Raw genomic sequence first — 27802 nt, 5'->3', positions numbered from 1 at the left:
ATGGTATATTAAGGATACCATGCTTGAGTCAAGAATTAAAGGATAAGTAGTTCATTAGACAATATGGGGAAGGAATTTCAGGCACAGAAAATACTGCTTTATAACTGCACTTATTTTAATGTAAAAAATAGCATTTCATATTTACAATAATAAAATTGGTTTAATTTTTTAAATTTTATACATCTATGAACCAAAAAACTTATTTTCATATTACATACAAACATATATACTTGTTCTATTAAAATAATAAACCAAAGGAGGCATTCTAAAATATGAAAATTTCCCCTTTTACAATAATTTGCCATTTCTGGGAATGATGACTGATCTAAAATAACGTGGGGGAAAAAATATGTAAGACTAGATTGCTAGCTAAAAATATTTCTTCTCTAATGAGTTCAAAGTACCTGTTTCAATAAGCTCTGATTAATGAGCAAATCATAATTTTTAGGTAGTTGCAAAATGTAACTTAAAAATATTAAAAATGGGGCGCTTGAGTGGTTCAGTCGTTTAAGTATCTGCCTTCAGCTCAGGTCACGATCTCAGGGTCCTGGGATGGAGCCCTCCAGGGGGCTCTCTGCTCAGCGGGGAGCCTGCTTCTCCCTCTCCCTTTCTCCCCTTCTCATGCTGTCTCTCTTTAAATAAATAAATAAAATCTTTTAAAAATATATTAAAATTAATCACTATTTTGAAGTGTACTATTTCTACTTACAGAAGTAAAATCCACTCTTGAGTTTTGGTAAATACCTATCAAGACAATTTTTAAGAACATAAACATGCTTTTCATCTATTAAACCAGGATTTTAATGCCAAGTACATATTCTTCCAAACTGGGAATTTTATTTTATTTTTCACATTTATTTATTTATTTATTTATTTGGCAGAGAGAGAGAGAGAGAGAGAAAAAGAGAGAGAACACAAGCAGGGGAAGCGGGAGAGGGAGAAGCAGGCTTCCTGCTGAGCAGGGAGCCCGATGTGGGCCTCAATTCCAGGACCCTGGGATTATGACCTGAGCCGAAGTCTGCAGCTTAACGTCTGAGACACCCAGGCACACCAAACTGGGGATTTTAATCAGAACTTTCTCTGTTGCAACTTAAGATAAACTCAAAGCAGTCAATCATACCACAAGCCAATGAGAATCAAGGTGAATATAGGAACACCTTATTTATCTAGAGCCGTAAGATTGAACTATCTCAGATACCTTCGGTCAGGCACGGAAATGGTCTTTTCATTTAGTTCTTTTCTTTCTTTTTTTTTTTTTTTTTTAAGATTTCATTTATTTATTTATTTGACAGACAGAGATCACAAGTAGGCAAAGAGACAGGCAGAGAGAGAGAGGGGGAAGCAGGCTCCCCGCTGAGCAGGGAGCCTGATGCGAGTCTCAATCCCAAGACCCTGAGATCATGACCAAAGGCAGAGGCTTAACCCACTGAGCCACCAGGTGCCCCTCATTTTAGTTATTTCTAATAGTAATCTAAAATTAATTACAAGCCTCCCTGTCTTTTTTTTTTTTTTTTTTAAGACTTTATTTATTTGACAGAAAGAGAGAGAGAGAGATCACAATCAGGCAGAGAGGCAGGCGGGGGGCGGGGGGAGCAGTCTCCCTGCTGAGCAGAGAGCTCAATGCCTGAGCTGAAGGCAGAGCCTTAACCCACTGAGCCACCCAGGAGCCCCGCTTCCTTGTCTTTATAAACAAAGAACATAATTATAAGCTTTCTTAGCATTTAAACCTAAGTCCTCTTGAAAATCACATATGGGGATCTCTTAGATGTTAAATGAAGTAATGAATATAAAAGGTTTTGCCTAGTACTCAGTACCTAATAATGATCAATAAATACTAACAAACTCTATTATTTCTAAGCTTCTTATGACTTTTTATAAGTTTTTAACAAACCATTCAAATTTTGCAGATTTTAATTTGCTACTGAGTGAGAATTTGATAGTTAAGCTAGATACTAATATAATTTTCCTTTAACAAACAACTCAGGCTTGAAATCAAGATTGAGTACATGGACCTTGTAACTTCTATTTTTGCTATAGGAAAGCCTACTACCTCCTGCTAATATTTCAGATGGCTGAAGTTTCTAATAAGTAATCTCTCTATAATGAAGTGCTACATTACTACTCTTTACAGACAACTGAAACCTAATGAAAGGAAAACATATTATATATGTCCCAAACCTTACAAAGATTTGCCATGTTTTAGGTTGAACACTGTCTATATGTTTTAGTTGACAGTTACCAACTAAAAATTTTGTAGTACAAGAATGCTGAACTTGGGGTGCCTGGGTGGCTCAGTGGGTTAGAGCATCTGCCTTTGGCTCAGGTCGTGATCCCAGGATCCTGGGATCGAGCCCCACATCGGGCTCTCTGCTCAGCGGGGAGCCTGCTTCCTCCTCTCTCTCTCTCTCTGTCTGCCTTTCTGCCTACTTGTGATCTCTGTCTGTCAAATAAATAAATAAAATCTTTAAAAAAAAAAAAAGAATGCTTAACTTACATTCAGAAATTACAGATCTTAAAGACTGTTAGTGCTATTTATTCCTTACTTGAAAAACCAACTTAATGCAGTATAACTGTCCCTCAATTTCCATTTTCTTCTTTCAGTTGTTACAACCCCCAGTGGTTAGCTGGGCACACATACCTAGACTACTTTTCTTTTTTTTTTAAGATTTTAAAAGATTTTATTTATTTATTTGACAGACAGCGATCACAAGTAGGCAGAGAGGCAAGCAGAGAGAGAGAGGAGGAAGCAGGCTCCCTGCTGAGCAGAGAGCTGGATGCAGGGCTCGATCCCAGGACCCTGGGATCATGACCTGAGCTGAAGGCAGAGGCTTTAACCCACTGAGCCACCCCGGCGCCCCCTAGACTATTTTTCAAGTCTTCCTTGCATCTAGGCATACACAGTGACTAAACTCTGGCCGATGAGTTGTTAGTACCTTCCAGGTCATGTCCTTGTGTTTAAAAAGGACGCTATGTGGGGCACCTGGGTGGCTCAATTGGTTAAGGATCTGCCTTCAGCTCAGATCCTGATCCCAGCATCCTGGGATCAAGTCCTGTGTTGGGCTCCCTGCTTGCAAAGAGCAACCCCCCCACCCCCGGCTCGTACTCGTGCTCTCTCGTTATATCTCAAATAAATAAATAATCTTTTTTTAAAGGAAGTTATTTGTTCTTCAGTCCTCTTTCTTTTTCCCTCAACCTGGAACTTGAACCTGGTGGTAATGAGGCAACTTTAAAAACGTGAACAAGGACAGCATCCCAGGGGATGGCAGAACAAGATGAAAAGCAGCAGGTGGATCCCAGGACCACAGTGAGGGGCAAAACTACCCTATCCTAGAAATTGCCTTCTAATTAGGACTTTAGCTGGAGAAAGATGTAAACTTTTATTTTGGTTAGACCCATTTTCAGGCCTCTGTTGTAGCAGCTGATGTAACATTTAAGCTAATAAACTCATTTTACAGAAGAAACTAAGACTCAGAAACAGAGCAATGCACCCCAAAATACATTGCCAGTTTGGTGGCACAGTTCAGATTTCTTCTACCCAAGCAGTAGATGTCTCACTCCGAAGCCCACACTCTAACAGCCTAGATACTGCCTCCTATGCAGAAAAATGTGAATCTGAGTTACTATTGCAAACAACATGGACAGCAAGATTTTTTTTTCTTTTTGTAAATAGGAGGAGATTGAAATGCAGTTCTGATGAATAGGTTTTACTTAAACCACAGCCCACTAAGGACCCTGATAAGCATATGCTTAACTGCTCAGCCAGGGTAGTCCCTTGTTCTCAGGGAGTTGGGAGTTTTACTTTGGGAAAGCTACAATCAGAAGCTACCAAAAAAAAAAAATCAGGGGGCACTTGGGTGGCTCAGTGGGTTAAAGCCTCTGCCTTCGGCCCAGGTCATGATCTCAGGGTCCTGGGATCGAGCCTCACATCAGGCTCTCTGCTCAGTGAGGAGCCTGCTTTCTCTTCTCTCTCTCTCTCTGCCTGCCTCTCTGCCTACTTGTGATTTCTGTCAAATTAAAAAAAAAAAATGAGGACTCTTGTAACTACTTCAGAAAAGCTACAAAAGTTAATATCCTTGTACTTTTTAAAAAAGATTTCACTTTAAACTAATCTCTACACCAAACATGAGTCTCAAACCCACGACCCTGAGATCAAGAGTCATAGCCTCCATCAACGGGGCCAGCCAGGCACCCCAATACAAACTCACTTTTTGAGAATTAACTAGGCCGCGGTAATGAGGACAAACTGGTGTGGAGAAGTAAGGACAAACTGGAGAGTAGAGAGAGAGAAAAGATGTCAGCTCATTATAACAGACAAGGAATAAGGTTAAGAAAAAAGTATTTGGGTGGTGGTAATGGACAAAGCTCTGAAGGGATAAATAAGGCAAAAGAATAATTGAAAGAGCTGAATTTAAGAAGCTGGGGCTTCTTAAGGAATAAAATGTCTGGGAGAGCCACTGCTTGGGATTCGACCACAGCTCTTCCTCAAATAAACTTAAAGTCAAATATTGTTTTTTAAAAGATATAATTAGAAAATCAAAAAAAGCAGTAGTGATTAAGCTAGCTGAAGTTTGATATCATGAATCAGCAATCACTTTTCTATATCTCAGCAAATACTCTGGGTCTTAGCAAGGTAAAGGTCAAAGGAGCAATATATCTGAAGAACTCAGTACCATCATCCTAAGTGGGTGATTTCATTCATTCATTCAACAAATGTTAGAGTGCTGGGCGCCTTGACTTGGTCATTAAGCGTCTGCCTTCGGCTCAGGTCATGATCCCAGAGTCCTGGGATCAAGCTCTGCATTGGGCTCCCTGCTCAGAGGGAGGTTTGCTTCACCATCTCCCACTCCCCCTGCTTGTGTTCCCTCTCTCGATGTCTTTCTCTGTCAAATAAATAAATAAAATCTTTAAAAAACAAAACAAAACAAAAATTAGAATGCTAACACCCTCACAGGAGCTATTATCAGGGCGAACAAAAAGGAGTGGTCTGTGACAAGTTCAGTTCAGAAACTGGGACTAAGCATTTAGAAACTTCTACAACAACTGGATAATTATTTATATTTATTTAATTAAAAAAAACCCCATGGTTTAATGTTTTTATGCACATGAGTATCTGTATGTATACTGTCATTCCACTTTCCCAGCCATTCATTTTTATTGTATTTTACAGAAGTATTGATCTGTGATCAATTACATAAAACAAAACAAAACCAAAAACTAACAACTAAAGCAACTGGTCTTTCACCACAGACAGTTTGAGAAATATTAAAGTGCTTAACATTTTGAAAGACCCACAAAATTCTAGTCTGCAGGAACAGCAGTGAGCCACGACAGAAGGTACTTATTCTAATGAAAAGGTAATTGCAAAGAGACTACAAAATAAATTTTAATAAGTAAAACAAAAAGATAAAGTGATGAGTGTGACCAAGGAAATAACCAGGGAAATGAGACAGTACTAGGTGGAGCCCGCTACTTCACATAACCTAGCTGGTCGGAGGGCCCCAAGTTAAGCACTGATTTGGATGGCAAGTGTGGTCCCAAGTGTGGGTAATGGGCAACAAGGGCAAAGCGAACTGGAAAAGTAGGAAGCAGAGTGAATGATTATGTCATACCTTCACAAGGGAAAAGGCAATATTTTAGAGTTGAAGGATAAATTTATGCAGTGTTCCAAATGGGATCCTGAGGCGAGGGACTTTGTTACTAGCAATTCGCTATCTCAGAAACCACCCAAGGAAGCCACCTTACAGTTTAAAGAAAAATTCACAAATGTACTGGGTATCTGAAGTCACAAACTCTTGTCTGAGTCCTTAACACTCTCACTGACATGATGGCAGGGGCGCCCGGGTGGCCAAGTCGGTTAAGTGTCTGCCTTTGGCTGAGATACGGATTCTAGGGGTTGGGCTCTCTGCTCAGCAGGAAGCCTGCTTCTCCCTCCGTCTCTGCCTTCTACTTCCCATCTGCCTGCTGCTCCCCTGCCTGTGTTCTCTCTCTCTTTTGCTCTAATAAGTAAAATCTTTAAAAAAAAGAAATTACAAATGTTTTTAAAACTCTAGGGGAAAGGCGTATGGGTGGCTCAGTTGGTTAAGTAGCTGCCTTTGGCTGAGGTCCATGATCTCAGGGTCCTGGGACAACCCCCATATGAGGGGTCCCTACTCAGTGGGAATCTGCTTCTCCCTCTCCCTCTGTGCTCCCCCTGCTTGTGCTCTCGTGCTTACATGCTCTCTCTCAAATAAATAAAATTTTAAAAAATAAACTCAGTTGGGGAAAAAACCTGTTTACTAATTAGTGAACAGAAATATCCTACTGCCTACTATTAAAATGTTAAAGGTTTGTTTATTTATTTATTTATTTATTTATTTATTTGTGCAAGGGAGGGCACAGGAAGATAGAATCTCAAGCAGACTCCCAGCTGAGTGCAGAGCCTGATGCAGGGCTCTATCTCACGACCCTGATAACATAACCTGAGCCAAAACCAAGAGTCAGATGATTAATCAACTGTGCCAACCAGGTACCCCTATTAAAATTTTTCAAAAAACATGTATAACCTCGTTTTATGCAATTTATTTTTTTATTATTATTATGTGTATTTCTTTAAAGACATGTCTTTCAATACATGTCCTTGATTCATTAACACTGAACTCAACAGCCAGCAGCACAATTACTCATGCCTGAAGGAAGCTTATCTAGAACACACACTGTTTCTGTGAAAACACCACAGCCTTCTTGTTCTTAGGAACACTAGAGAACACTTCCACATTAAACTGGGGGGTCATTTTTAACAGCGAAATCACAAACAAAAAGCACAAAAATTCAAAAAACATAAAACACGACACTAAATAAGACTGTGAAAAGGACACTGGCTTATTATGAGAGTTTAAACAAGAAGGCAGAGTATCTTTTTCTTTGACCTCAATTGGGGACATACACATCAGGTAACTCAACTTTGTCACTACCCTACACAACTCCACAAATGACCTAAAAGTGCTACATGTACTGATTTTGGAGTTACAAATAAATTTTAGCACAGAGATGAATTTGTAAATATGGAATCCATGAATAACAACGACTGACTGAACCTAAAATATAATCCACAGGATGGAAGAACAGACGAGGTGAACTCTAAAGCTACGTAGTACCGAAAAATGAAAAGAAATTTAAAATATTCAATTTTAACTAATAAGTAATAATGTATTTGTTTGGTATACTATTTGAAAAATCTATCCTGGTCTATGACACAGTTTGAAATAATTTTTAAGCCAACAGTTCAAAATTGAAAGTTTTCATATCAAAATCCAGATTTTGGGGGCGCCTTGGGTGGCTTAGTCGTTAAGCATGTGCCTTCAGCTCAGGTCATGATCCCAGGGTCCTGGGACTGAGCCCCGCACTGGGCTCCCAGCTCAGTGGGAAGCCTGCTTCTCCCTCTCCCACTACCCCTGCTTGTGTTCCCTCTCTCTCTGTGTCGCTCTGTCAAATAAATAAATAAAATCTTAAAAAAAAAAAATCCAGATTTCCACCACTTCTTGATGAAAATTAGCCTAATAAGAGCTAATACTGTATTTCACACAAGCTAAGAAGCCATCAATTGTAAGATTCATCGTTTTTGAAAAATAATCTCTATGTCCAACATAGGGCTCAAACTCACAAACACATTGAGAGTTATACGCTCTACTGACTAAGCCAGCCAGGCACCCCAACATCCACCAGTTTTTAAAGTAACACCAAGAAAAAAGAAACACAAGCAGTTATAATTACATGATGGAATCTGAATTCAGAGATGTTTGCATGCTAATGTGCATCTCAGAATTGTTAAAATATGGCAATATACAGCACTCAGTATGTGCCAGTCTGTTCTAAAGATCTATGTATTTTAAAATTCATCTAACCAGGGTGCCTGGGTGGCTCAGTGGGTTAAAGCCTCTGCCTTCGGCCCAGGTCATGATCCCAGGGACTGGGATTGAGCCCCTCATCAGGCTCTCTGCTCAGCGGGGAGCCTGCTTCTCCCTCTCTCTCTCTCTCTCTGCCTGCCTCTCTGCCTACTTATCATCTCTGTCTGTCAAATAAATAAATAAAATCTTTTAAAAAATACAATAAAATTCATCTAACTTATGCAAAAACTCTATACAGCAGGCACTATTATTATCCACATTTTAGAGGTGAGGAAAGAGAGGCACAGCGGGTAGGTCCAAGTTCACAGAACTAGTAAGTGGTTGGCTGGAATTCAAAGCCAAGCAGTTTGAGTGCTTAACGATTACATTAAGTTGGCTCTCTGAGCCTACATTTCTGGCGGCAACGACTGGCTGGAGCTGAGTTCCATCCCCACAGTCAAGTCAGGAAGGCAGGCTCCGGCTTCATCCAGGGCTCTGCTCTCTTCTAACCTGACCTGCTGGACTGAACAACAAGGCTACCCAGCTGACACTTGGGACTGGATTAAACAGCAGAATACTATTTATTAACAAAAAACAGTTCTACAGAGAAAAAACATATTTGAATAAAATTTGACACAGAGTTAGTTTTATCTAGAAGGACCAGAAAGGGGTAATGAGGAAAAACTCGAAGACAGTAGTTCTTCCATTAGTTTATATTATGTGAAGTATTAGGTGCTCTGAGAGATAAATAAAATGATGAAATGAACACGTATCCTGTTATCAAGATGCTTTTATAGTCTGCATATAGTGTAGTTAACAAAGTAACTGAAAATCCGGTTGTTGTTATTTTTTAAGATTTTATTTATTTATTTGACAGAGAGCACAAGTCAGCAGAGAGGCAAGGAAGCAGGCTCCCCACCGAGCAGAGAGCCCAATGCAGGGCTCAATCCCAGGACCCTGGGATCATGACCTGAGCCGAAGGCAGAGGCTTAACCCACTGAGCCACCCAGGTGCCCCAAATCCGGTATTTTAAATAATTCTAGTAAAGTGGCTCCATGTTTTAATATGCAAAGAGCTCTAAGACATGTCAATGAAAAAGGTAAGCTGTGAAAACTATAAACAGTATATTATTTATGAATTAAAAATATGTTCCTACAAATACATAATTCTATTGTACAAACGCATAATTATTCAGAAAACTCTGGAAGGATTTATATCACATTAAGAATCATGGTTACTCGGGGCGCCTGGGTGGCTCAGTGGGTTAAGCCTCTGCCTTCAGCTCAGGTTATGATCCTAGGGTCCTGGGATCAAGCCCTGCATCGGGCTCTCTGCTCAGCAGGGAGCCTACGACCCCCTCTCTCTGCCTGCCTCTCTGCCTGCTTGTGATCTCTCTGTCAAACAAATAAATAAAATCTTTTAAAAAATTTTAAAAAAAAAGAATCATGGTTACTTCTGGGGGCACCTGGGTGGTGCAGGTGGTTAAGTGCTGGCCGGTCATGACTCACAGTGAGGGACTGAGCCCCAGGAAGGGCTCCACGCTCAGCATGGAGTGCGTGGAGTTAGCTTGTGATTCCCTCTCCCTCTCCTCCTATCCCCTGCTCACACAGGTGCTCTCTCTCTCTCTCTCAATTAAATAAATAAGTCTCAAAAAAAAAAAAAAAAAGAATCATGATTCCTTCTGAAACGAGAACTGAAACTAAAGATGGTAGTCAAAGGGGCCTTAAACTTTACTAGCACTGTTTGCCACTTTGTGTCATAAAAAAAAATTAAAAAGCGGGGACCTGGGTGGCTCAGTGGGTTAAGCCTCTGCCTTTGGCTCAGGTCATGATCTCAGAGTCCTGGGATAGAGCCCTGCATAGGGCTCTCTGCTCAGCAAGGAGCCTGTTTCCCTCTCTCTCTGCCTGCCTCTCTCTCTGCCTACTTGTGATTTCTCTCTGACAAAAAAAATAAATAAATAAAATCTTTTAAAAACTTAAAAAGCTAATTAACAAAATAATATGTACAATATAATGCAACCCATGGAGGTGATTATGTATCAGAACTCTTCGTCTTCAGTAATTGCCACATGACATTCACAATTTTACCAAGAAAAACCTGAAAAGGACAAATAATCTACTAACAATTGGTAAACTGAGCATAATCAGAATGACAGCTAATAATCCTAATTTAATATTTGTTTTGCTAACCAACAGTCCTATTTATTTTTATTCAGATATACACAAAGGAGACCAAAAAAAGAAGCACTGGGAATAGGAGTGACTAGGAAAGAAATAAGTGAGATGAGGCATGTGAAACTGAAAAACCACTGAAAAGTAAAAAGGGAAAAAGGAAGGTGGCATAAAACTAGCATGCTGAAGGTGCATTTACAGCTTAAAGACACTGACATAACGTAGTCTGCAGTATTTCCTCACCATTCCCAATAGAAACCCCGATTTTTTTTAAAGTACTCAGTAACTACTTAACTGACACGCAAAAATGGAGAACAGGATGCCAGTTCAAAAAATCTAATTCGACCATTCATTTATTCAATAAATACTTACCAAGCATTCAATACCAACATATTTGATCATAAAACTGTCTTCATGAAGCTTAAAACATAGTTACAGCTTCCCTGGAGTGAACTTCCCCAACCATGACTATTTACTATAGAACTAAAATAATTCATGTTAACCAATAATCAATTCATTTACATTGTTTTAATGGAACAAAAAAAAATTAGTGTTTTAGAACACTAAAAGAACCAGAAATTTATTTTAAATTGAACTCTACAGCTCAGAAGATTTTAAAAGAAAAGCAAAGGTCAGCTTTATCTTCAGATGACCTAAATTATCATGATCTAAAAAAAATGTAGGAACATTATGAAGTCAAACACCGGTCTCTTTGCAAAATAAATCCAATGAATCTAACACACTCTATTTCCATTACAATTAACAATAAGTCAGCCAAAGTAAAATACTGCCTCATTTATTCTCCATGTTTTCTCTAAGAAATGAACAATGCTTTCCAAAAATACATTCTTTCCAAGCAAGGCATCATTATGAAACTTGTCTACCAACTAACCTATCACAAATGCCAGCATCTCAAGGTCTTAACATCTAAATGTTTTCAAGTTAAAGGTAACTTTTTGTACAAAAATGTGGATAGCATTTCTGCCTAAGGTATAAAAATATAAGCAGGCCTTTTCTAGGATCCCCACACAAACCAAAAACAACAACAAAACAAAACAAAAAAAACAGTATAAACAACAGAAGCGTATAAAAAGAGAAAAATGGTACTTCCTATCAGCAAATTTACCTAATTCTTCTATTCTCTTCTAAAAGATAATCAGATTCAAGAGTGATTATAACTAATTCTCAAACCATAAAGCACTGGACTTAATTTACCTTTTAGGTATTTAAATGGGTTACTTCAAAAACTACATAAAACAGATGCTAACGAAAGAGTTCTTAAGGGATGCCTGGGTGGCTCAGTAGGTTAAGCCGCTGCCTTCAGCTCAGGTCATGATCCCCAAGTCCTGGGATCCAGTCCCACATCGGGCTCCTTGCTCGGGGGGGAGCCTGCTTCTCTCTCCGCCTCTGCCTGCTTGTGTGTGCTCTCTCTCTCTCTCTGACAAATAAATAAATAAAATCCTTAAAAAAAAAAAAAAAGACTTCTTGAACGTAGCATTCCTTTAAAAAATATATTCTCTAGGATGTTTTCCCAAGGTATGTTCTTCAGAACACAGATCTAGGGACGCCTGGGTGGCTCAGTTGGTTAAGCCGCTGCCTTCGGCTCGGGTCATGATCCCAGCGTCCTGGGATCGAGTCCCACATCGGGCTCCTAGCTCAGCGGGGAGCCTGCTTCTCCCTCTGCCTTTGCCTGCCATTCTGTCTGCCTGTGCTCGCTCTCTCTCCCTCTCTCTGAGAAATAAATAAAATCTTAAAAAAAAAAAAAAAAAAAAAAAAACAGAACACAGATCTATAAGGTTTCCTGAGGAAAAAAGGGATCTGGTCAAAAAAATTGGCAAATACAACTTACTTTATATCTCCATCTTGAAAATATCTGTGAACTGCTTAATAAACCTTGTATAAATATTAACTTTTTGTTTGGTTTTTGATCATCACCCAGCACATTTCTTTGGCAACAAGTTTAAATACATCTGTTCACGTTTTTGGGAACATACATTGATACCAGTAGGGTGCATAATATTTAAATGATTCTAGTTTTTTAAAGTTGCCCTTAATAATCTACAACAACCGGGGGGCGCCTGGGTGGCTCAGTAGGTTAAGCCTCTGCCTTTAGCTCAGGTCATGATCTCAGGGTCCTGGGATCGAGCCCCACATCAGACTCTCTGCTCAGCAGGGAGCCTGCTTCCCCCTCTCTCTCTGCCTTCCTCTCTGCCTACTTGTAATCTCTGTCAAATAAATAAATAAAATCTTTAAAAAATAATAGTAATCTACAATAACCTTCAGAAAAGCCATATAGTTTTAAAAAGAATATGAGACATCCTTGAGTGGATATAGAAGTGATCAAAACATCAATCATTATTAGGTTTTCTCTGACACCGTCACTGCAAGACAGCCAAGAGAGAAAACACATTCCAGTTATGACACTGACCGGGTTATTAATGTAGAATATGAAACTTGAACCCAAATAGGAGTTTCAGACTATACATTTATAGTAACATGGTATAAAATGCTTGACCAAACCAAAACTATGTCTAAATTTAAGCACACATTCCTTAATAATGATTTTATAATAAGAAAGTACAGCTGTCTCTTTATTGTTAGCCTTTTTGCTTTCTAAGCCAGTTATGATCAAACCTGATTTAAAAAGAGATGACTCTGAGGCACCTGGCTGGCTCAGTCAGTACAGCATGTGACTCCTCATCTTGGAATCATGAGTTCATGCCCCATGAAGGGCCTGGAGCCTACTTTAAAAAATAATAATAAAGGGGCTCCTGGTGGCTCAGTCCATTAAGCGGCTGCCTTCGGCTCAGTCATGATCCCAGAGTCCTAAGATCGCCCGGTGTCAGGCTCCCTACTCAGTGGGGAGCCTACTTCTCTCTCTCGCTCTGCCTGCTCACTCTGCCTACTTGTGCTCTCTCTATCAAATAAATACATAAAATCTTTAAAAAATAACAATAATAATAGTATAAAAAAATAAAAAGAGATGACTTATCAATACAGTAATTCTACACACTTTTTCAGGACTTAAGCAACTTTCATGCCTTGGGATACAGCTTGAGAAAAGAAACCCTCGCTATGATTTACCATCAAATGTTAACACTTGGGATTTTCTTTTTTAAAGATTTTATTTATTTATTTGAGAGATAATGAGACAATGAGAGAGGGGGGTGAGCAGGAGAGGGAGAAGCAGACTCTCCACTGAGCAGGGAACCCAATGAGGGGTTTGATCCCGGGACTGCAGCATGATGACCTGAGCTGAAGACAGTCTTTTAAACGAGCCACCCAGGCACCCCAACACATGAAATTTTCAAGAAATTAGCTTTTAAAAAAAATTTATTAGGGGCATCTGGGTGGCTCAGTCACTTAAGCGGCTGCCTTGGCCTCAAGTCATGATCTCAGGGTCCTAGGATGGAGCCCCGTGCCAGGCTCTCTGCTCAGCAGGGAGTCTGCTTCTCCCTCCCCCTCTGCCTGCTTGTGCTCTCTCTGTCAAATAAATAAATAAAAACCAAAAAAAAAAGTTATTAGTTGAAAGGTAGATGGAAAATTAAATATGTATGAGCATTCAAAAAAATAAGTAGGAATTTTAGTAGAATTAGTGTTTAGTTGCACCCAGCAAAGTATGTCTAGACTAAAGAAGCTTCAATCACCAGAAATCAGTGCCTTTATTTAAGGCAAAAAGGAGAAACCAAATTTAAAAGTATTTGACTCTAAGTGGCACCTGGCTGGCTCAGTTGGAAAAGCATGCAAACTCTTGATCTCAGGGTCATGAGTTCAAGCCCCACAATGGGTGTAGACATTACTTAAATAAAAGTATTTGACTCTTAGGGGTGCCTGGGTGGCTCAGTTAGTTAAAGTCTCTACCTTCTGCTCAGGTCATAATCCCAGAGTCCTGGAATCGAGCCCTCAGTGGGGAGCCTGCTTCCCCCTCTCTCTCTGCCTGCCTCTCTGCCTACTTGTGATCTTGCTCTGTCAAATAAACAAATAAAAATCTTTAGAAAAAAATAATAAATAAATAAAATATAAATATTTTACAAATAAATATTATGATTTTTATAATTATAAATAAATATTATATAAATAAAATAAAAAATAATAAATAAACCAGAAATTATTAAAAAAAAGTATTTGACTCTAAAATATGCAGAGTTTGGGGCACCTGGGTGGCTCAGTGGGTTAAGCCTCTGCCTTCACCTCAGGTCATGGTCTCAGGGTTCTGGGATCGAGCCCTGCATCGGGCTCTCTGCTCAGCGGGGAGCCTGCTTCCTCCTCTCTCTCTGCCTGCCTGTCTGCCTACTTGTGATCTCTGTCTGTCAAATAAATAAATAAAATCTTTTTTAAAAATAAATAAATTAATTAATAAAATAAAATATGCAGAGTCTAATCAGGATGAAATTCTAGACTTAAAATATTTAAAATTTTATAGAATTATTCATTATCATATAAGTATAACAATCCAAAGTTACTCTTACCTGACAGTATGAAAAGTTAGGTAATATAAAATCAGTAACAGAGGCACCTGGCTGGCTCAGTCAGTAAAGCTTCTAACTACTGATCCTGGGGTGGTAAGCTTGAGCCCCATGATGGGTGTAGAGATTACTTAAAAATGAAATCTTTTTAAAAAAGATCAATAATGTGACTCTAATACATCCAGAAGATATTTAAGTTCACTAACTGAAAAGAGTCCTCTCGGGTCCCCTCCCTATTGGAGAGCTTTGTATTATCACCCAATATCGCTCAATAATGTTTGCTTTGCTGCCCACCAAAAAAAAAAAAATCAAGAAAGAAAAGGAAAACAGAAAAACAATAAAAGCACAGTAATTTTGAAAAATCCCTTCAGTAAAAAGTTTGACAAAATGGACATCAATCGTTCTAGAACTCCTACAGTCTTTAAAAAGTATTGGTCTAGGGGCACCTGGGTGGCTCAGTGCATTAAGCCTCTGCCTTTGGCTCAGGTCATGATCCCAGGGTCCTGAATGGAGCCCTGAACCGGGTTCTCTGCTCAGCGGGGAGCCTGCTTCCCCCTCTTGCTCTGCCTGCCTCTCTGCCTGCTTGTGATCTCTGTCTGCCAAATAAATAAAATCTTAAAAGAAAAAAAAAGTATTGGTCTAGCACCTAGTAATTTGTAAGCTGCTATGATTATAGATCTGGGATTTCATTCATATAACACTATAATTCATTCTTTTATTGAAGATTTATTTATTTGAGAGCCAGAGAGCCAGAGAGTGAGCAAGCACAAGTGGGGGGAGAGGCAGAGGACGAAGGAGAGGGAGAGGATCTCCAACAGACTGCTCACGGAACACGGAACCCAACACGGGGCTCCGTCTCATGACCCAAAGATCACGACCTGAGCTGAAACCAAGAGTCGGACAATTAACTGACTGAGCTACCCAGACACCCCTATAATTCATTCAACAAATACTTATTGAATATCTACTACTATGGAAAAACAAAGACTGAAATATTTTAAAACTCTTCCCTAAAGACATTTAAAAGTCTAGAAAAGAGGGGCGCCTGGGTGGCTCAGTGGGTTAAAGCCTCTGCCTTCGACTCAGGTCATAATCCCAGGGTCGAGCCCCAGATCAAGCTCCCTGCGGAGCGGGGAGACTGCTACCCCGCCTCTCTCTGCCTGCCTCTCTGCCTACTTGTGATCTCTGTCTGTCAAATAAATAAATAAAATTTGGGGGGAAAAAAGTCTAGAAGAAATGATACAAATAGTAGAAAGCATAAGAAATGTACCATCTAGTTAAAATGTGAAGATTGCTGAGAGGAGACAGAAATTATCTGCAATTTGGTGGGGGGAACAATAAGGGTGGATTTAAAGGACCGTGATGGGTACCTGGGTGGCTCAGTTGGTTAAGCATCTGACTCTTGATTTTGGCTCAGGTCACAACCTCAGTGTCCTGGGATGTAGCCAACATCAGGTTCTGCACTGGTCATGGAGCCTGCTTAGCACTGTCTCTCTCTCTCCCTCTGCCTCTGCCCGCCCCCGCCCCCACCAGGCACAGGCTTGTGCTCTCTTAAAAAAAAAATATTTAAAGGACAGGTACACTTTAGGTGTGTCTGTCTGAATGGCTCAGCCGCTAGAGCATGCAACTCCATCTCAGGATTGTAAGCTTGAGCCCCATGTTCGGTGTATAGATCATGCAAAAATTTTTTTAAAGATGTTATTTATTTATTTGACAGACAGAGATCACAAGCAGACAGAGAGGCAGGCAGAGAGAGAGAGGGGGAAGCAGGCTCCAGGCCAAGCAGAGAGCCCGATGAGGGGCCTGATCCCAGGACCCTGAGATCATGATCTGAGCCGAAGGCAGAGGCTTTAACCCACTGAGCCACCCAGGCGCCCCAGATCATGTAAAATTTTTAAAAATCTTTAACAACAAAAAAAATAAATAAATAAAGTAAAATAAAGGACAGGCAGACCTTAGACAAAGAGGCTTTCTGCTGAAGAAAAGCACAAAAGATGGAAAATCACAATGAAGATAATTTAATTTTACAGAAATGGAAAAAAATGCAAAATAGTAAACAATGATGTGTGGTTGGAGATTCCCAATTCTGGCAACTTAAATATCCAGACCAGATCAAATCACCAATTAAAACATCTAAAATTGTATCACTCATTCTATTGCTGCTCTACAAATACTTTCAAATTAGTGACCCATGACCTCTTTTACCCGTTATATTTCCTAATAGAATGAGATGATGAAACAAATTTTATTCACACTGTAACTTGGAGCAAACTTTTAATTCTCTTCATAAGACAAATTATTTTCCAATTTTGAGTATACAAGCTCAAACTTAGGCAAGAACAAGAACCTTCATTTTCGGGCGCCGGGATGGCTCTGTGGGTTAAGCCTCTGCCTTTGGCTCAGGTCGTGATCTCAGGGTCCTGGGATCGAGTCCCGCATCGGGCTCTCTGCTCAGCAGGGGGTCTGCTTCCCTTCCTCTCTCTCTGCCTACTTGTGATCTCTCTGTCAAATAAATAAAATCTTTAAAAAAAAAAAAAAAAAAAGAACCTTCATTTTCCTTTCAATTTATATAAACAACACACAAGTGATAGTCGAGCTTCATTTTGAAGTCAAAGTGCAAAAATTAAGTTGTTCCATTCACTATGGAAGATCAGTGTCCTAGTCTCAGTTCTGTAATACTGTGCAAGCTGCTTTAGTGATCTGTGCCTGAGTTTCCTAACTTGTAAAATGAGGTGGTTCAACCTGGATGATCAGCAAAGGACATTCTAATTTCAAAATCCTATACTTGATGCTACACCATCTTTTCCACAGAAGTCATTATGATAAGGCCAACTATTAAAAAAAGGGGGGGTCTTCCTCCAAAAACATGTAATAAAAAACTATCCTTTATTGAGCACATACTAAATGCCAGGCTCTATTTCTTTCTTTCTTTCTTTCTCTTTCCTTTTTTAAGATTTTATTTGAGAGAGACAGAGAGCTAGAGAGCACGAGCATGGTGGAGGGGCAGAGTGGGAGGAAGAAGCAGACTCCCCACTGAGCAGGGAGCCCAGAGCAGGGGGCTAGATGCAAGGACCCTGGGATCATGACCTGAGCCAAAGACAGACACTTAATCGACTGAGCCACCCAGGCACCCCGTCAGGCTCTATTTCTTATTTCACTTAATCCTCATTTGCAACCATAAAAGCAGGTGGTTCCCCTACTTTACTCACAAGGTGTTATCCATCTCTTGACTGGTCCAATCAAATTAGGGGTGAAAGACAAGGATTCAAATCAGATCTAAATCCAAACCAAGCTCTAATAAACCATACTTGCTGCCTCAAATGAAAAAATACCAGAAATATAGGGGCGCTGGGTGGCTCAGTTGTTAAGTGTCTGCTTTCGGCTCGGGTCAGGATCCAAAGATCTGGCCCCAAGTAGGGCTCCCTGCTTGGTGGGAAGCCTGCTTCTCCCTCTCCCACTCCCCCTGCTTGTGTTCCCTCTTTCACTGTGTCTCTTCCTGCCAAATAAGTAAATGAGATCTTAAAAAATATATATATCAGAAACAAAACAAACAAAACCTGAAGACGTACGCTGTGACTTGGGTAATCTGGAGAGAGTATGGTCTTATAATAGGGCAGTTTGTGTGCCTTGTAACCATGTGGGAGCAGACAGAAGGCAAACATGGGGAGAGTGTGTGTGTGTGTGTGTGTGTGTGTACGCGGCCCCCCCACACGCGCATGAAATCTAATTTTCAAATGAAGGAAAACAGATTGACCAGCTTTCAACTTACGCTTTAAACAGTTCTAATCCAGATCTGAGAGGTTAATTTTAATATTACGTAAATTTCCAAAATTCCCAGGTAAGTATTAAAATATGGGCATCAGCAAGAAAACTTCCTTGAAAAAGGCAAACCATGGTTGAATCCTGACCCTACTACTAACAGTGCGCGACCTTGGTCAAGTTACTTCGTCTCTCGAAACCTCATTTCATTTGTAAAGTGAAGATACCATCATCCATCTTGCAAGGTGGTTAGATTAATGGAGAATACAGATTATAGAGAGCTCAGCATAGTACCTTCCTCAAGGTAAGAGCTTGACAAACGAAAGGTATCATTATCCCTCCAGATCCGGGCAACACAGAACATAGGGCCTATGTTCATAGACATCCCAATTATGTCTATGAATACGACACAAAGTTTACCTTTAAAATGTCATACTTTGTCACTTTTCTGTAGATCTAAAATTATTCTCGGGGTGCCTGGGTGGCTCAGTCGTTGGTTAAGCCTCTGCCAAGCGTGGCCTCAGGTCCTGATCTCAGGGTTTTGGGATCGAGACCGGCACTGGGCTCCCGGCTCTGGGGAGAGCCTACTTCTCCCTCTCCCGCCCACCCGGCTTGTGTTCCCTCTCTCGCTGTCTCTCCCTCTCTGTCAAATAAATAAATAAAATCTTAAAAATTATTCTCAAATAGTTTATTTTGAAAATGCCGCACACACTAATTTCTAATAGAAACTAACCAAACTTCAGAGTAAGTTTATGCTAAACCTAACGTTGAACCAACGATCCAACACAGCTTTCCATGGCTGACAAGTTTTCAAAGTGACGCTGCAAATCCCGTTTGCACCGAGGGTTCAGACTTCTGAATGGGGTGAGCGTAAGGGAACGCCACGGAGGTGTCCCGGGGCGGCGTGAGCGCGAAGTACCCCTACACGCTCAAGCGAGCATTTCCCCAAAGGCACAGAGTTGGAGGAGCCCGAAAAACGAGGTCTGAACTAGTAACACCTGCCAGAACGACCTCCCTGCAGTTGAAGGGGCAGGAGCAGGTGGCTCTGTGCCCCCAAACTATCTTCTTATTCTCAGCCACAGGCTCGGGTCAACAGCTGGGTTTTAAACCTCGCAGCCCCCCCACGCCCCACTCCAGGCTGCGGCGGAGGCAGCAGCACTTCAGCTTCCTCTCGAGGCGGGAGAAGGCGGCCAGGGCCCGCAGCCCCCGGGGGCACAGGGGACAGGTCGAGCCACCTGTGCGCAGGATCGAGCCCCTCCCGGGCGGCACCGGCGGAGGACCACCCCCCAGGCCGGGCCTGCGGGGCTCCGGGGCGCGGCTCCTGTCAGCCCGGCCGGAACGCCGCGGAGGGGGCTGCGCGGGGGGCGTAGGGGAGTAACTCCGGGGTTTCAGCAGAGGAAGGGAGGCAACGGGAGAGGCGGCGTGTGGACCCCCAGCCCACGGCGGGGCGCGGAAGTCACCTCCAGGCCCCCGAGTCCTCCGTCCCGTTCCTGCCCGAACCCTTCCCAAGTCGCGGACCCATCGCGCTCCTCTCACCGTCTCGGCTTCTGTGTGCTGGGGTCCGGCGCTCTGACCCCCCATCACCCCGCGGAGGAAATTCATCTTGTCGCTCAGCCACCGGCTCTACCGGCCCCTTCGGGAAAGGAAAGGGAACTTTCCCTGCCTTCGGCAGGGCCTGGCCCCCAAGCCCGCACTCTGCACTCCCCAGCCGCGGCCGCCAACGCCTCCTACTCGGCGGTCGCTCCAGCCCCCTAAGCCCGGAAACAGCCGCCACCACGAGTGAAGATGCGCATGCGCGGGGACGTGGCATTACGTGGCGGCTCGAAGGGCGAAGGCAAAGGGGAAAAGTAGGCGAGCGGAGGCCGGTAGCCCGTACCCGCCCAAGCCCCGCCCACCGCGCTGGCCCCTCCTCCCTCGGCAGGGACACGCCTCCTGCTCCCGCCCTCCGCGGGTAGCGACCGCTGGCCCCCGTCACCCACGTGGTCGAAGCCCGGCCCTGCCGGCTGGAGAGAATCCCGGTAGTGTACGTGTTTTGGCTTGCGGGGTGTTTAATTGTCGCCGGAGGGGACGTACTGCCAGCTGTCGAGTCTGGGGTCGTATTTTGTGGAGTCGAAAGTGAAATTTTACTTCGGCCGACGTGACAGGTAAGGGGTCCCGGCCCCTGGGAGGTTCTTGGGGTTTGCGGTTGAGCAGTAGGAGCCTCGGGGCCTTCCGATCCTTGTAAACTGCATGTCTTCACAGGGCTTTGTTTGGTGGTAAAGAGTGGTCGAGCCCCCTCGTTCCACGGCCACCGGAGGGCGCGTTTCCCGGTCCTTGCTCTCCAAACCTGTTACAAAAGGAATTCCTAGATCCTAACGCCAGGTACGCCGCTGTTCGCAGGCGGTGTGAGGTGGTCGAACCCTGCGTTTAGTGAGAGAAAAGGCATGGATCTGTAGTGTCAGCTGGGCAGCTAGGAGCATCCTGTTTTATTAACTCTCAAGCCCTGCATTTTCAGTGCTTTTTCTTTTTAAACGTGAAAAATGTCATTTTTCTCAAAATGGAATGCCCTGTTCCTTTCGAAATGAGATTGCCCAGGTAGGCACACATGCTTCTGGAGTAGGCTTGTTCTTGAGCCTGAAAAGCGCAGGGTCGAGTTAGCTTACTGATTCATACACCTCTCCACTTGGATGCCCTGCAGGTCTCTAATTCAGCGTTTAAAACTGAACTCATCATTTCCCCCCAGGCTCCACTGACGGAAAAAAAAAAAAAAAAAAAAAAAGGAAAGACAGACATCAATATGCTTCTTTGTGCCTTGCCACCCTCAACAGTACCGCTAGACAGATAATTGCCTAAGCTAGGAGGACACTGGGAGGAATCTTGTGTTCTGGGTTCCACCCCCACATGCCCAGTACTCAGGTCCTTTCATTTCTATTTCTAGACTATTTCTCGAACAGGTCCTATGTTCTTCATCCTGTCTGCCTCTGACATAGTTTATGTTCTCATTATTTTTCACCAAGATTATAGCAGTAGCTTCCTAACCAGTTTGTCTGCATTCAAGCCCTGGCTTCTGTCCAGTCCAGTCACCCTTCCATGAGTCTAACAATGACAAAACATCTGTCCATGTTGATACTCTTCTTAAAATCCTCCGGTGGTTGTCCATCTGCTCCATAATAAAACCCAGTCTCTGCAGCTTGCGGTACAGGCCTGTTACGTTCTGGCTTCTATCTTTCCAGCTGATGCCTCCCCCACATACTCTGGAATTAGGCCTGGATATGCCCTTCCCCTCCCACATCCTCATCCAGGAAACTCCTACTGGTTCCTTAAGACTTAACTCTGGCATCATCTGAAAGCTTTCCCCGAAATCCGGATACATATGTCTATGCTAGCACTTGGCCGTGGTTAATATGTGGAAAACACTCAGTAAATGCTTGGGAAGCCAAACTGTTAAGGGCAGGATTATGTTCCTCGTTTCTGTATCTGTGTGGTCGGCACTATCATAAAAGATGAGATTGACAGATGAATGAAGAAGACATTGTGGATATGTGAATATGATGCTGAGGAGGACGGTCCTTTTCTCATCTGTGCGGTGGAATGGTAGATAACACATACCGCGGAGGTTATGGTGAAAGTTCCTTTCCTACTGCCAAGGTTTTAAGCTTGGGTGACTTGGAGAATGGTCGGGATCGTACTGCCCAAAATACTGTGCACTTAGCATTGTCTTCTGCTTTAAAACTGGACGCTTGACATTTGCTTCAGACATTTTCCATGGGTGCATTTTGTTGCAGCCTTTAAAAAGTGACCAATAAATGCTCAGCATTGCTATTACCAAGTAAAGTATGCAAAGAACCTCACTCAGTCCCTAAGCCCCAGCCTTTCGGGAGCCTCTCCTCCCCTTCTTCCTGTGCCTCACTCTACCCCATCATCTGGAGTGGGGCCCATGGATATCTGCTGCATGTATTCTTTCATAGTAAAAAACAGTGCCTTGGGCGCCTGGGTGGCTCAGTGGGTTAAGCTGCTGCCTTCGGCTCAGGTCATGATCTCGGGGTCCTGGGATCGAGTTCCGCATCGGGCTCTCTGCTCAGCAGGGAGCCTGCTTCCCTCTCTCTCTTTCTGCCTGCTTCTCCGTCTACTTGTGATTTCTCTCTGTCAAAAAAATAAATAAAATCTTTAAAAATAAATAAATTAAAAAAAAAAAAAAACAGTGCCTTGACATTTGAGCTAAATTCTTTTAAGCACCGACCTTGTCAAAGTGTCCTGCTTTGTTTTAACCTGGTGAGTATTGTAGGTCAGTAACAGCATACAGTGAGTTTTCCCTCCAGTTGACCTGTTTTCTTTCCTAACAGCATCCCGTGGGCTGGAAGGACTATGGGCAGGAGGGATGGACAGTGGGTCCAGAGGAGGTAACGGTCGAGCCCCCATTCTCTCTGCAACCTCAGAATCTTGCCTCTGTCTTGGTGTCTGGCAAGGGGTGAAACTCCTCACCACTCCCAGTCTCAAGAGGAAGTACAGAGGGGACCATGGCTAATTTGTCCCTCGTTTGGGGTCTGAAAGAGGACCACAGGCATCAGGATTGCAGAACAGCCATGAAATGGGAGTTACATATGAATGTACTTCCACCAATTTTATAGAGAAAAGTCAGGGACCTTGTCTTGTTCCTGTTTGTGCCCTTTAATCACCCAGTATAATTTCTTTAATGTGGTAGATGTTCAAGGACTGTTTCTTAAATAAAGGAAGAGAAAACGTGAAAAAATTGTGACTACCTGACTTACACTTCAGACTTCCATAAATCTAAATATTCAGGATAAGAGTGCCACAAATCGTTAAAATACACATAATCAGGGGCGCCTGGGTGGCTCAGTTGGTTAAACGGCTGCCTTCGGTTCAGGGCTTGATCCCAGAGTGGGATTGAGCCCCACACCGGGCTCCCTGCGCAGTGGAGAGCCTGCTTCGCCCTCCCCTTGCCTGCCACTCTGCCTACTTATGCACTCTCTCTCTCTGTCTGTCTGTCTGTCAAATAAATAAATCTTAAAAAATAAAATCAAATACACATAATCAAAAATTTTAACTTGGGTGAATAAAAGTGGTTTTTCTTTAAACCAAACCGGATAACAAAGCAACAACAAAATTAACTGGTGCAAAATTCATGATTTAAATTGCTTCCTTACAATCCCCTACTTCAGTGTCTCTGCAGTGGCCCCCTTTGCCCATCCTAACTTTCTCCTGGCAAACTCAACTAAGCAATGGAACATAATTGCACAAGATTGTTTTTTGGTTGGGGGGATGGTGGTGTGGTGGAGTATTGTCTATACCTGCTTAGAAAGATGAAATGATAATTTGTACTTGAAATATACCATACACAGGTGTTCAGAGACTAATTACTGCAGAACTTTGTTTTGTTTTGCTTTTTTTTAAGCCAACTCTGCACAATGTGGGGCTCGAACTCATGACCCAGAGATCAAGAGTTGCATACCAGCCAAGGGCCCCCCCCAAAGCATTGTTGATACAATTACACATTACTAGCCGTTAACCAAATAACAGAGAGAAAAATAAATTTCTAAGGATGAGACAGCTATCAAAATTCATAACCAATCAAGAATAACAATATTAAACACATAGGTGGTATGCCTTATTTACCAGGCTCTGTCTATCCAAAGTGTTTTACGTGAAATACTTCACTTAATCCTCACAGCAACCTCATGAGGTAGGTAGTGACAATAGCCCCATTTTACAGATGGTGAAACAGGAAGAGAGTAATTTGCTTGATGTCATATAGCTAGGAAGTGGCAAATGTAGGGCATAAATCCAAGATCTGGCTCCAAAGCCTGCGCTCTTAGCTACAATGCTACCCAGCCTCTTGTACACTAAAGGCAATGATCAAGTCCCTATGTAATCTGGCCCCCCTCTTCTCCCCTGACCTATTCTCCTGCTACATTCCCTCCACTCCTGCCACACTAGCAGGTTGTGTTTCTGAAACTTACTCTCCCCTCCCCCCTTGTTCTTTTCCTGTATTGGGGATGCTGTTCCACCCGGACAGAGGAATGAATGGCTCGCTCCTTCACCTGTTTAATTCTGCTCAAATGTTACCCAGATCTCTCCCGACTGTTGTAAGTTGCAGTTTCCTCATACTCTTTCTCCCTCTGCTCTGCTTATTGTTCTCTGGAGCCCTTGTCAGTCTGGGACGGTATGCCCCCATCTGTAGTATTTTCCTATATTTCATCAGATCTAAGACACCATTAAGTGCCCCTCAGAGAAAGAAAAAAATTAAGCCCTGCCAGCTGTCACATGCATCTACCGAAAGATACATCCCACTTTCAGGTTTCATAAAATGTGAAAAAAATATTCACTGTAGCACTAATGGAGTACAGTATGTATTTTACATCTTTATCTTGTTTATTGTCTCTGTCCTCATTGCCAGCAAGATGTAAGTCCATACGGGCAGTGATTTTAGTCCTTTCGTGAAATGCTTTATCCTCAGCGCTGAGCACAGTATCTGACACGTACTGAGCACTTGGTAGCTCTGGGTGAATGAATTCCCGAGGCGAGGAAATTCCTGCTTTCAGCCTGTGTGCCTCGGAGCAGAAATTCTGCAGCGTTGCTCAGCATTGTGTGGCAGCCGACTTCCTCAGCAGAGTCTGCACCGGGGTCCCCAGAAAATGTTATTAACGTGCTCATTTTTTACTTGATGAATATTTTGTTGGCCTTTAATCACTATCTTAATAGCTCATGTTTAGTCATATGTGACGGTAAATGTTGGGTGGGAGAAAGAATTTATATTTTGGGGACTAGATCTCAGCCCACTGGGAGAACCATCTCGACCTCCCAGTGGCCCGCTTCCGTGCTTGGAGAGTCACACTCATAAGTGGTTTTCTTCTCTCCCTGTTCTCCTCCTCTTCCTCTTCCTCCTTCTCCTTCCCTTCCTCCTCCTTTTTCTCAGACAGGTGATACGTTCACATGGTCAAAATGAAAAGCACAATAGGGCATATAGTAAAAAGTTGCCCTACTGTATTCCTTGGCTACTCAGGCAATCAGTGAAAACCGTTCTTGTTTATCCTTCTAGATATCAAAATCTCCCTCTGTCTTTCTCTTTTTAAAAATAACATAAATTAATGTAGCACATTGTATATGCTGTTCTACATCTTTATCCCATTTAATATATTTTAGAGATTGTTCCGTGTGGGTATGTAGAGGGTGTACATACCTTCATCCTTATTGGGTCCCATGAAGTTCTTTTCAAAAATTTTTTTTTTAATTGTATTTATTGTATTTATTTATGAGACAGAAAGAGAGAGAGTGAGCAGGGGGAGGGGCAGAGGGAGAAGCAGACTCCCTGCTGAGCAGGGAAACTGATGGGGGGTGGGGGGCTTAGTCCCAGGACTCCGGGGTCATAACCTGAAGGCAGATGCTTAACGAACTGAACCACCCAGGCGCCCCTCAAAATATTTTTTCAAAGTCCTAAGAATTCCTTAGGAGAGGAGGATGCAAGAAAGAAGGTTCTGGGCCCCATCCTGTTCCACTCTATCAATTTCATTTGTTTACATTGCCTATTTCATTTGAACAAAAAGATTGAGAGGCTCAAATTTTGGGCAGCCACGTCCCTTAAGAGATGAGAGATGTAGCGAAGGCATGGACTCACAATAGTCAAGCAGCCTCATGTGCTCTAGAGTCTAGGGTTCAAATTCCTGCTCTACCTATTTTGAAAGGAAGTAAAGGTGGTTGTTAGGATTTTATTAGAGAATATCTTGAATGTGCCTAATACTTAATATCTGAGGGGCCCCTGGGTGGCGCCCTCAGTGGAGCAGCCAGCTCTTGGTTTCAGCTCAGGTAGCGATCTCCGGGTCATGAGATAGAGCCCTGACTTGAGATCTGCTAAAGTTCCTCTCTCCCACTTCCTCTGCTCACCCCCACCCCACCCCTGCACACACTCGCCTGTGCGTACTCTTTCTCTCCAAAATATGTAAATCTTTTTTTTTTTTTAAAGATTATACTTATTTTTTGACAGAGAGAGACACAGTGAGAAACAGAATAAAAGCAGGGAGAGTGAGAGAGGGAGAAGCAGACTTCCTGCTGAGCGGGGGGCCTTATGCAGAGCTCAATCCCAGGACCCTGGGATCATGACCTGAGCTGAAGGCAGACCCTTAACTGCTGAGCCACCCAGGCACCCCTAAAATACATAAATCTTTCAGAAGAAATACTTGAATACCTAAATCATAGTAAGAACTCAATAAAGATTAGAGTGGAGAGCCAGATCCCAGATCGTCTGGTGTACTCGATCATTTTCTTAAAAACTGAACATATAAAGATATTACTCTATAATTGTGCTTAACTGAAACTATATTGACTGATGTTACTGAAAAGACTGTTAGTTTAGATATGGTTTAATCTAGGGGCATCAAGACGATGTCCTCAGGATCTGGGTTTTCTCTATTTCTGGGCTCTGCTCTTTTTTTTTAAGATTTTTTTCACTTATTTGACAGAGAGAGATCACAAGTAGGCAGAGAGGCAAGCAGAGAGAGAGAGAGAGAGGAGGAACCAGAGAGGCTCCCTGCCAAGCAGAGAGCCCGATGCGGGACTCAATCCCAGGACCCTGAGATCATGACCTGAGCCAAAGGCAGAGGCCTAACCCACTGAGCCACCCAGGTGTCCCTGGGCTCTGCTCTTTTATCAGTTTTTTTCTCTGGCTCCACACAGGGCCAAGACGGCTGTCAGTCCTATAATCTCCCAGATCCAAATTTACCAGGGAAGACTCCTAAGCTCTCTCATGACTCTTGGCATCTGGCTGAGTCATGTGCCCATGTGTTGGGTCAAGTTGTGTAGCCTAGTGTGTGAGATACACTGATGGACCTTGATTCATGTGCCCACCTCCAAAGCCAGCAGTGAGTCCTCAGTTCATCTCAAAGCAGAAGGCATAAGAGCAGGAACAGGGACTTTCTTCAAAGGAATTCTGGAATACCGTGCCAGGGGAAATTTTATCAGGATAGGAAAAACAATAGATGCTCACTATGCCCTAATGGACTTGACTACTGGCCAATTTTTTTTTGGAAAAATATTTTCCCAGCAATGCTACTAGCCTATTGCTAGCCTCAGTTCTGTTGCTCTGCAAAAGGTTCAAAGATCATGTTGCATTATGTAATAAAAGCAATTTCACTTTGCATTGTGTTTCTGTCGACAAGCAAAGCTGTATCTTTACCCTTTAAAAAAAACCAGCAAAACAAAACTGCAGTCCAGGTGTGTTTCCATTTTTGAGAAAATACCATAAGCAGAATTGCTTACTTAGGAGACATCTACATTGGGAAATCCCATTTTCAGTTCCAAAAGGACTTTTTATTAAACTATTTATTGGGGGACGGATTTATCGGATCCAAGCCCCGGTGCTCTTGCCCACCCTGGAGAAGTTGCAGTCAGTTCCCTACCACACCCACCATCTCCCCCCAAACCTTCTGGCTAGCCGAACAGGCAGGTCTAGAACAGCTAGAATGGGGTTTTTTCATTACTGCAGTCCATAGCGAGACCAAATCCTTTGAAGTTCACGATACTAGCTGCTGCCAAGATCCCAGGGAAGCTTGAG

At 42.6% G+C, this 27802-nt stretch overlaps 2 protein-coding genes across 5 annotated transcripts in view; one reads left to right on the top strand and one right to left on the bottom strand.

Moving 5' to 3' along the window:
- The window catches only part of USO1 (USO1 vesicle transport factor), a 94406-nt gene extending 74322 nt beyond the window's left edge, over positions 1-20084 (bottom strand). For 3 of the 4 annotated variants that reach the window (XM_032334598.1, XM_032334597.1, XM_032334599.1), the window contains exon 1: positions 19795-20083. In XM_032334598.1, coding sequence (XP_032190489.1) covers positions 19795-19860 — 66 coding nt within the window. In that variant the 5' untranslated portion in view covers positions 19861-20083. Of the gene's footprint in view, positions 1-19794 lie in introns of all 4 variants that reach the window. The other variant, XM_032334596.1, reaches the window with a different exon arrangement.
- Positions 20085-20217: 133 nt separating this feature from the next.
- G3BP2 (G3BP stress granule assembly factor 2) overlaps positions 20218-27802 on the top strand; it is an 87048-nt gene continuing 79463 nt past the window's right edge. Inside the window, exon 1 of the mRNA XM_032334602.1 lies at positions 20218-20402. The gene's annotated coding sequence lies outside the window, so the exon portion shown is untranslated. The remainder of the gene's footprint in view (positions 20403-27802) is intronic.

This window comes from Mustela erminea, chromosome 2 (assembly GCF_009829155.1).
Source record: "Mustela erminea isolate mMusErm1 chromosome 2, mMusErm1.Pri, whole genome shotgun sequence".
In the NCBI taxonomy this organism is placed as follows: Eukaryota; Metazoa; Chordata; class Mammalia; order Carnivora; family Mustelidae; genus Mustela; species Mustela erminea.
This window is presented reverse-complemented; position numbering and strand designations above follow the sequence as displayed.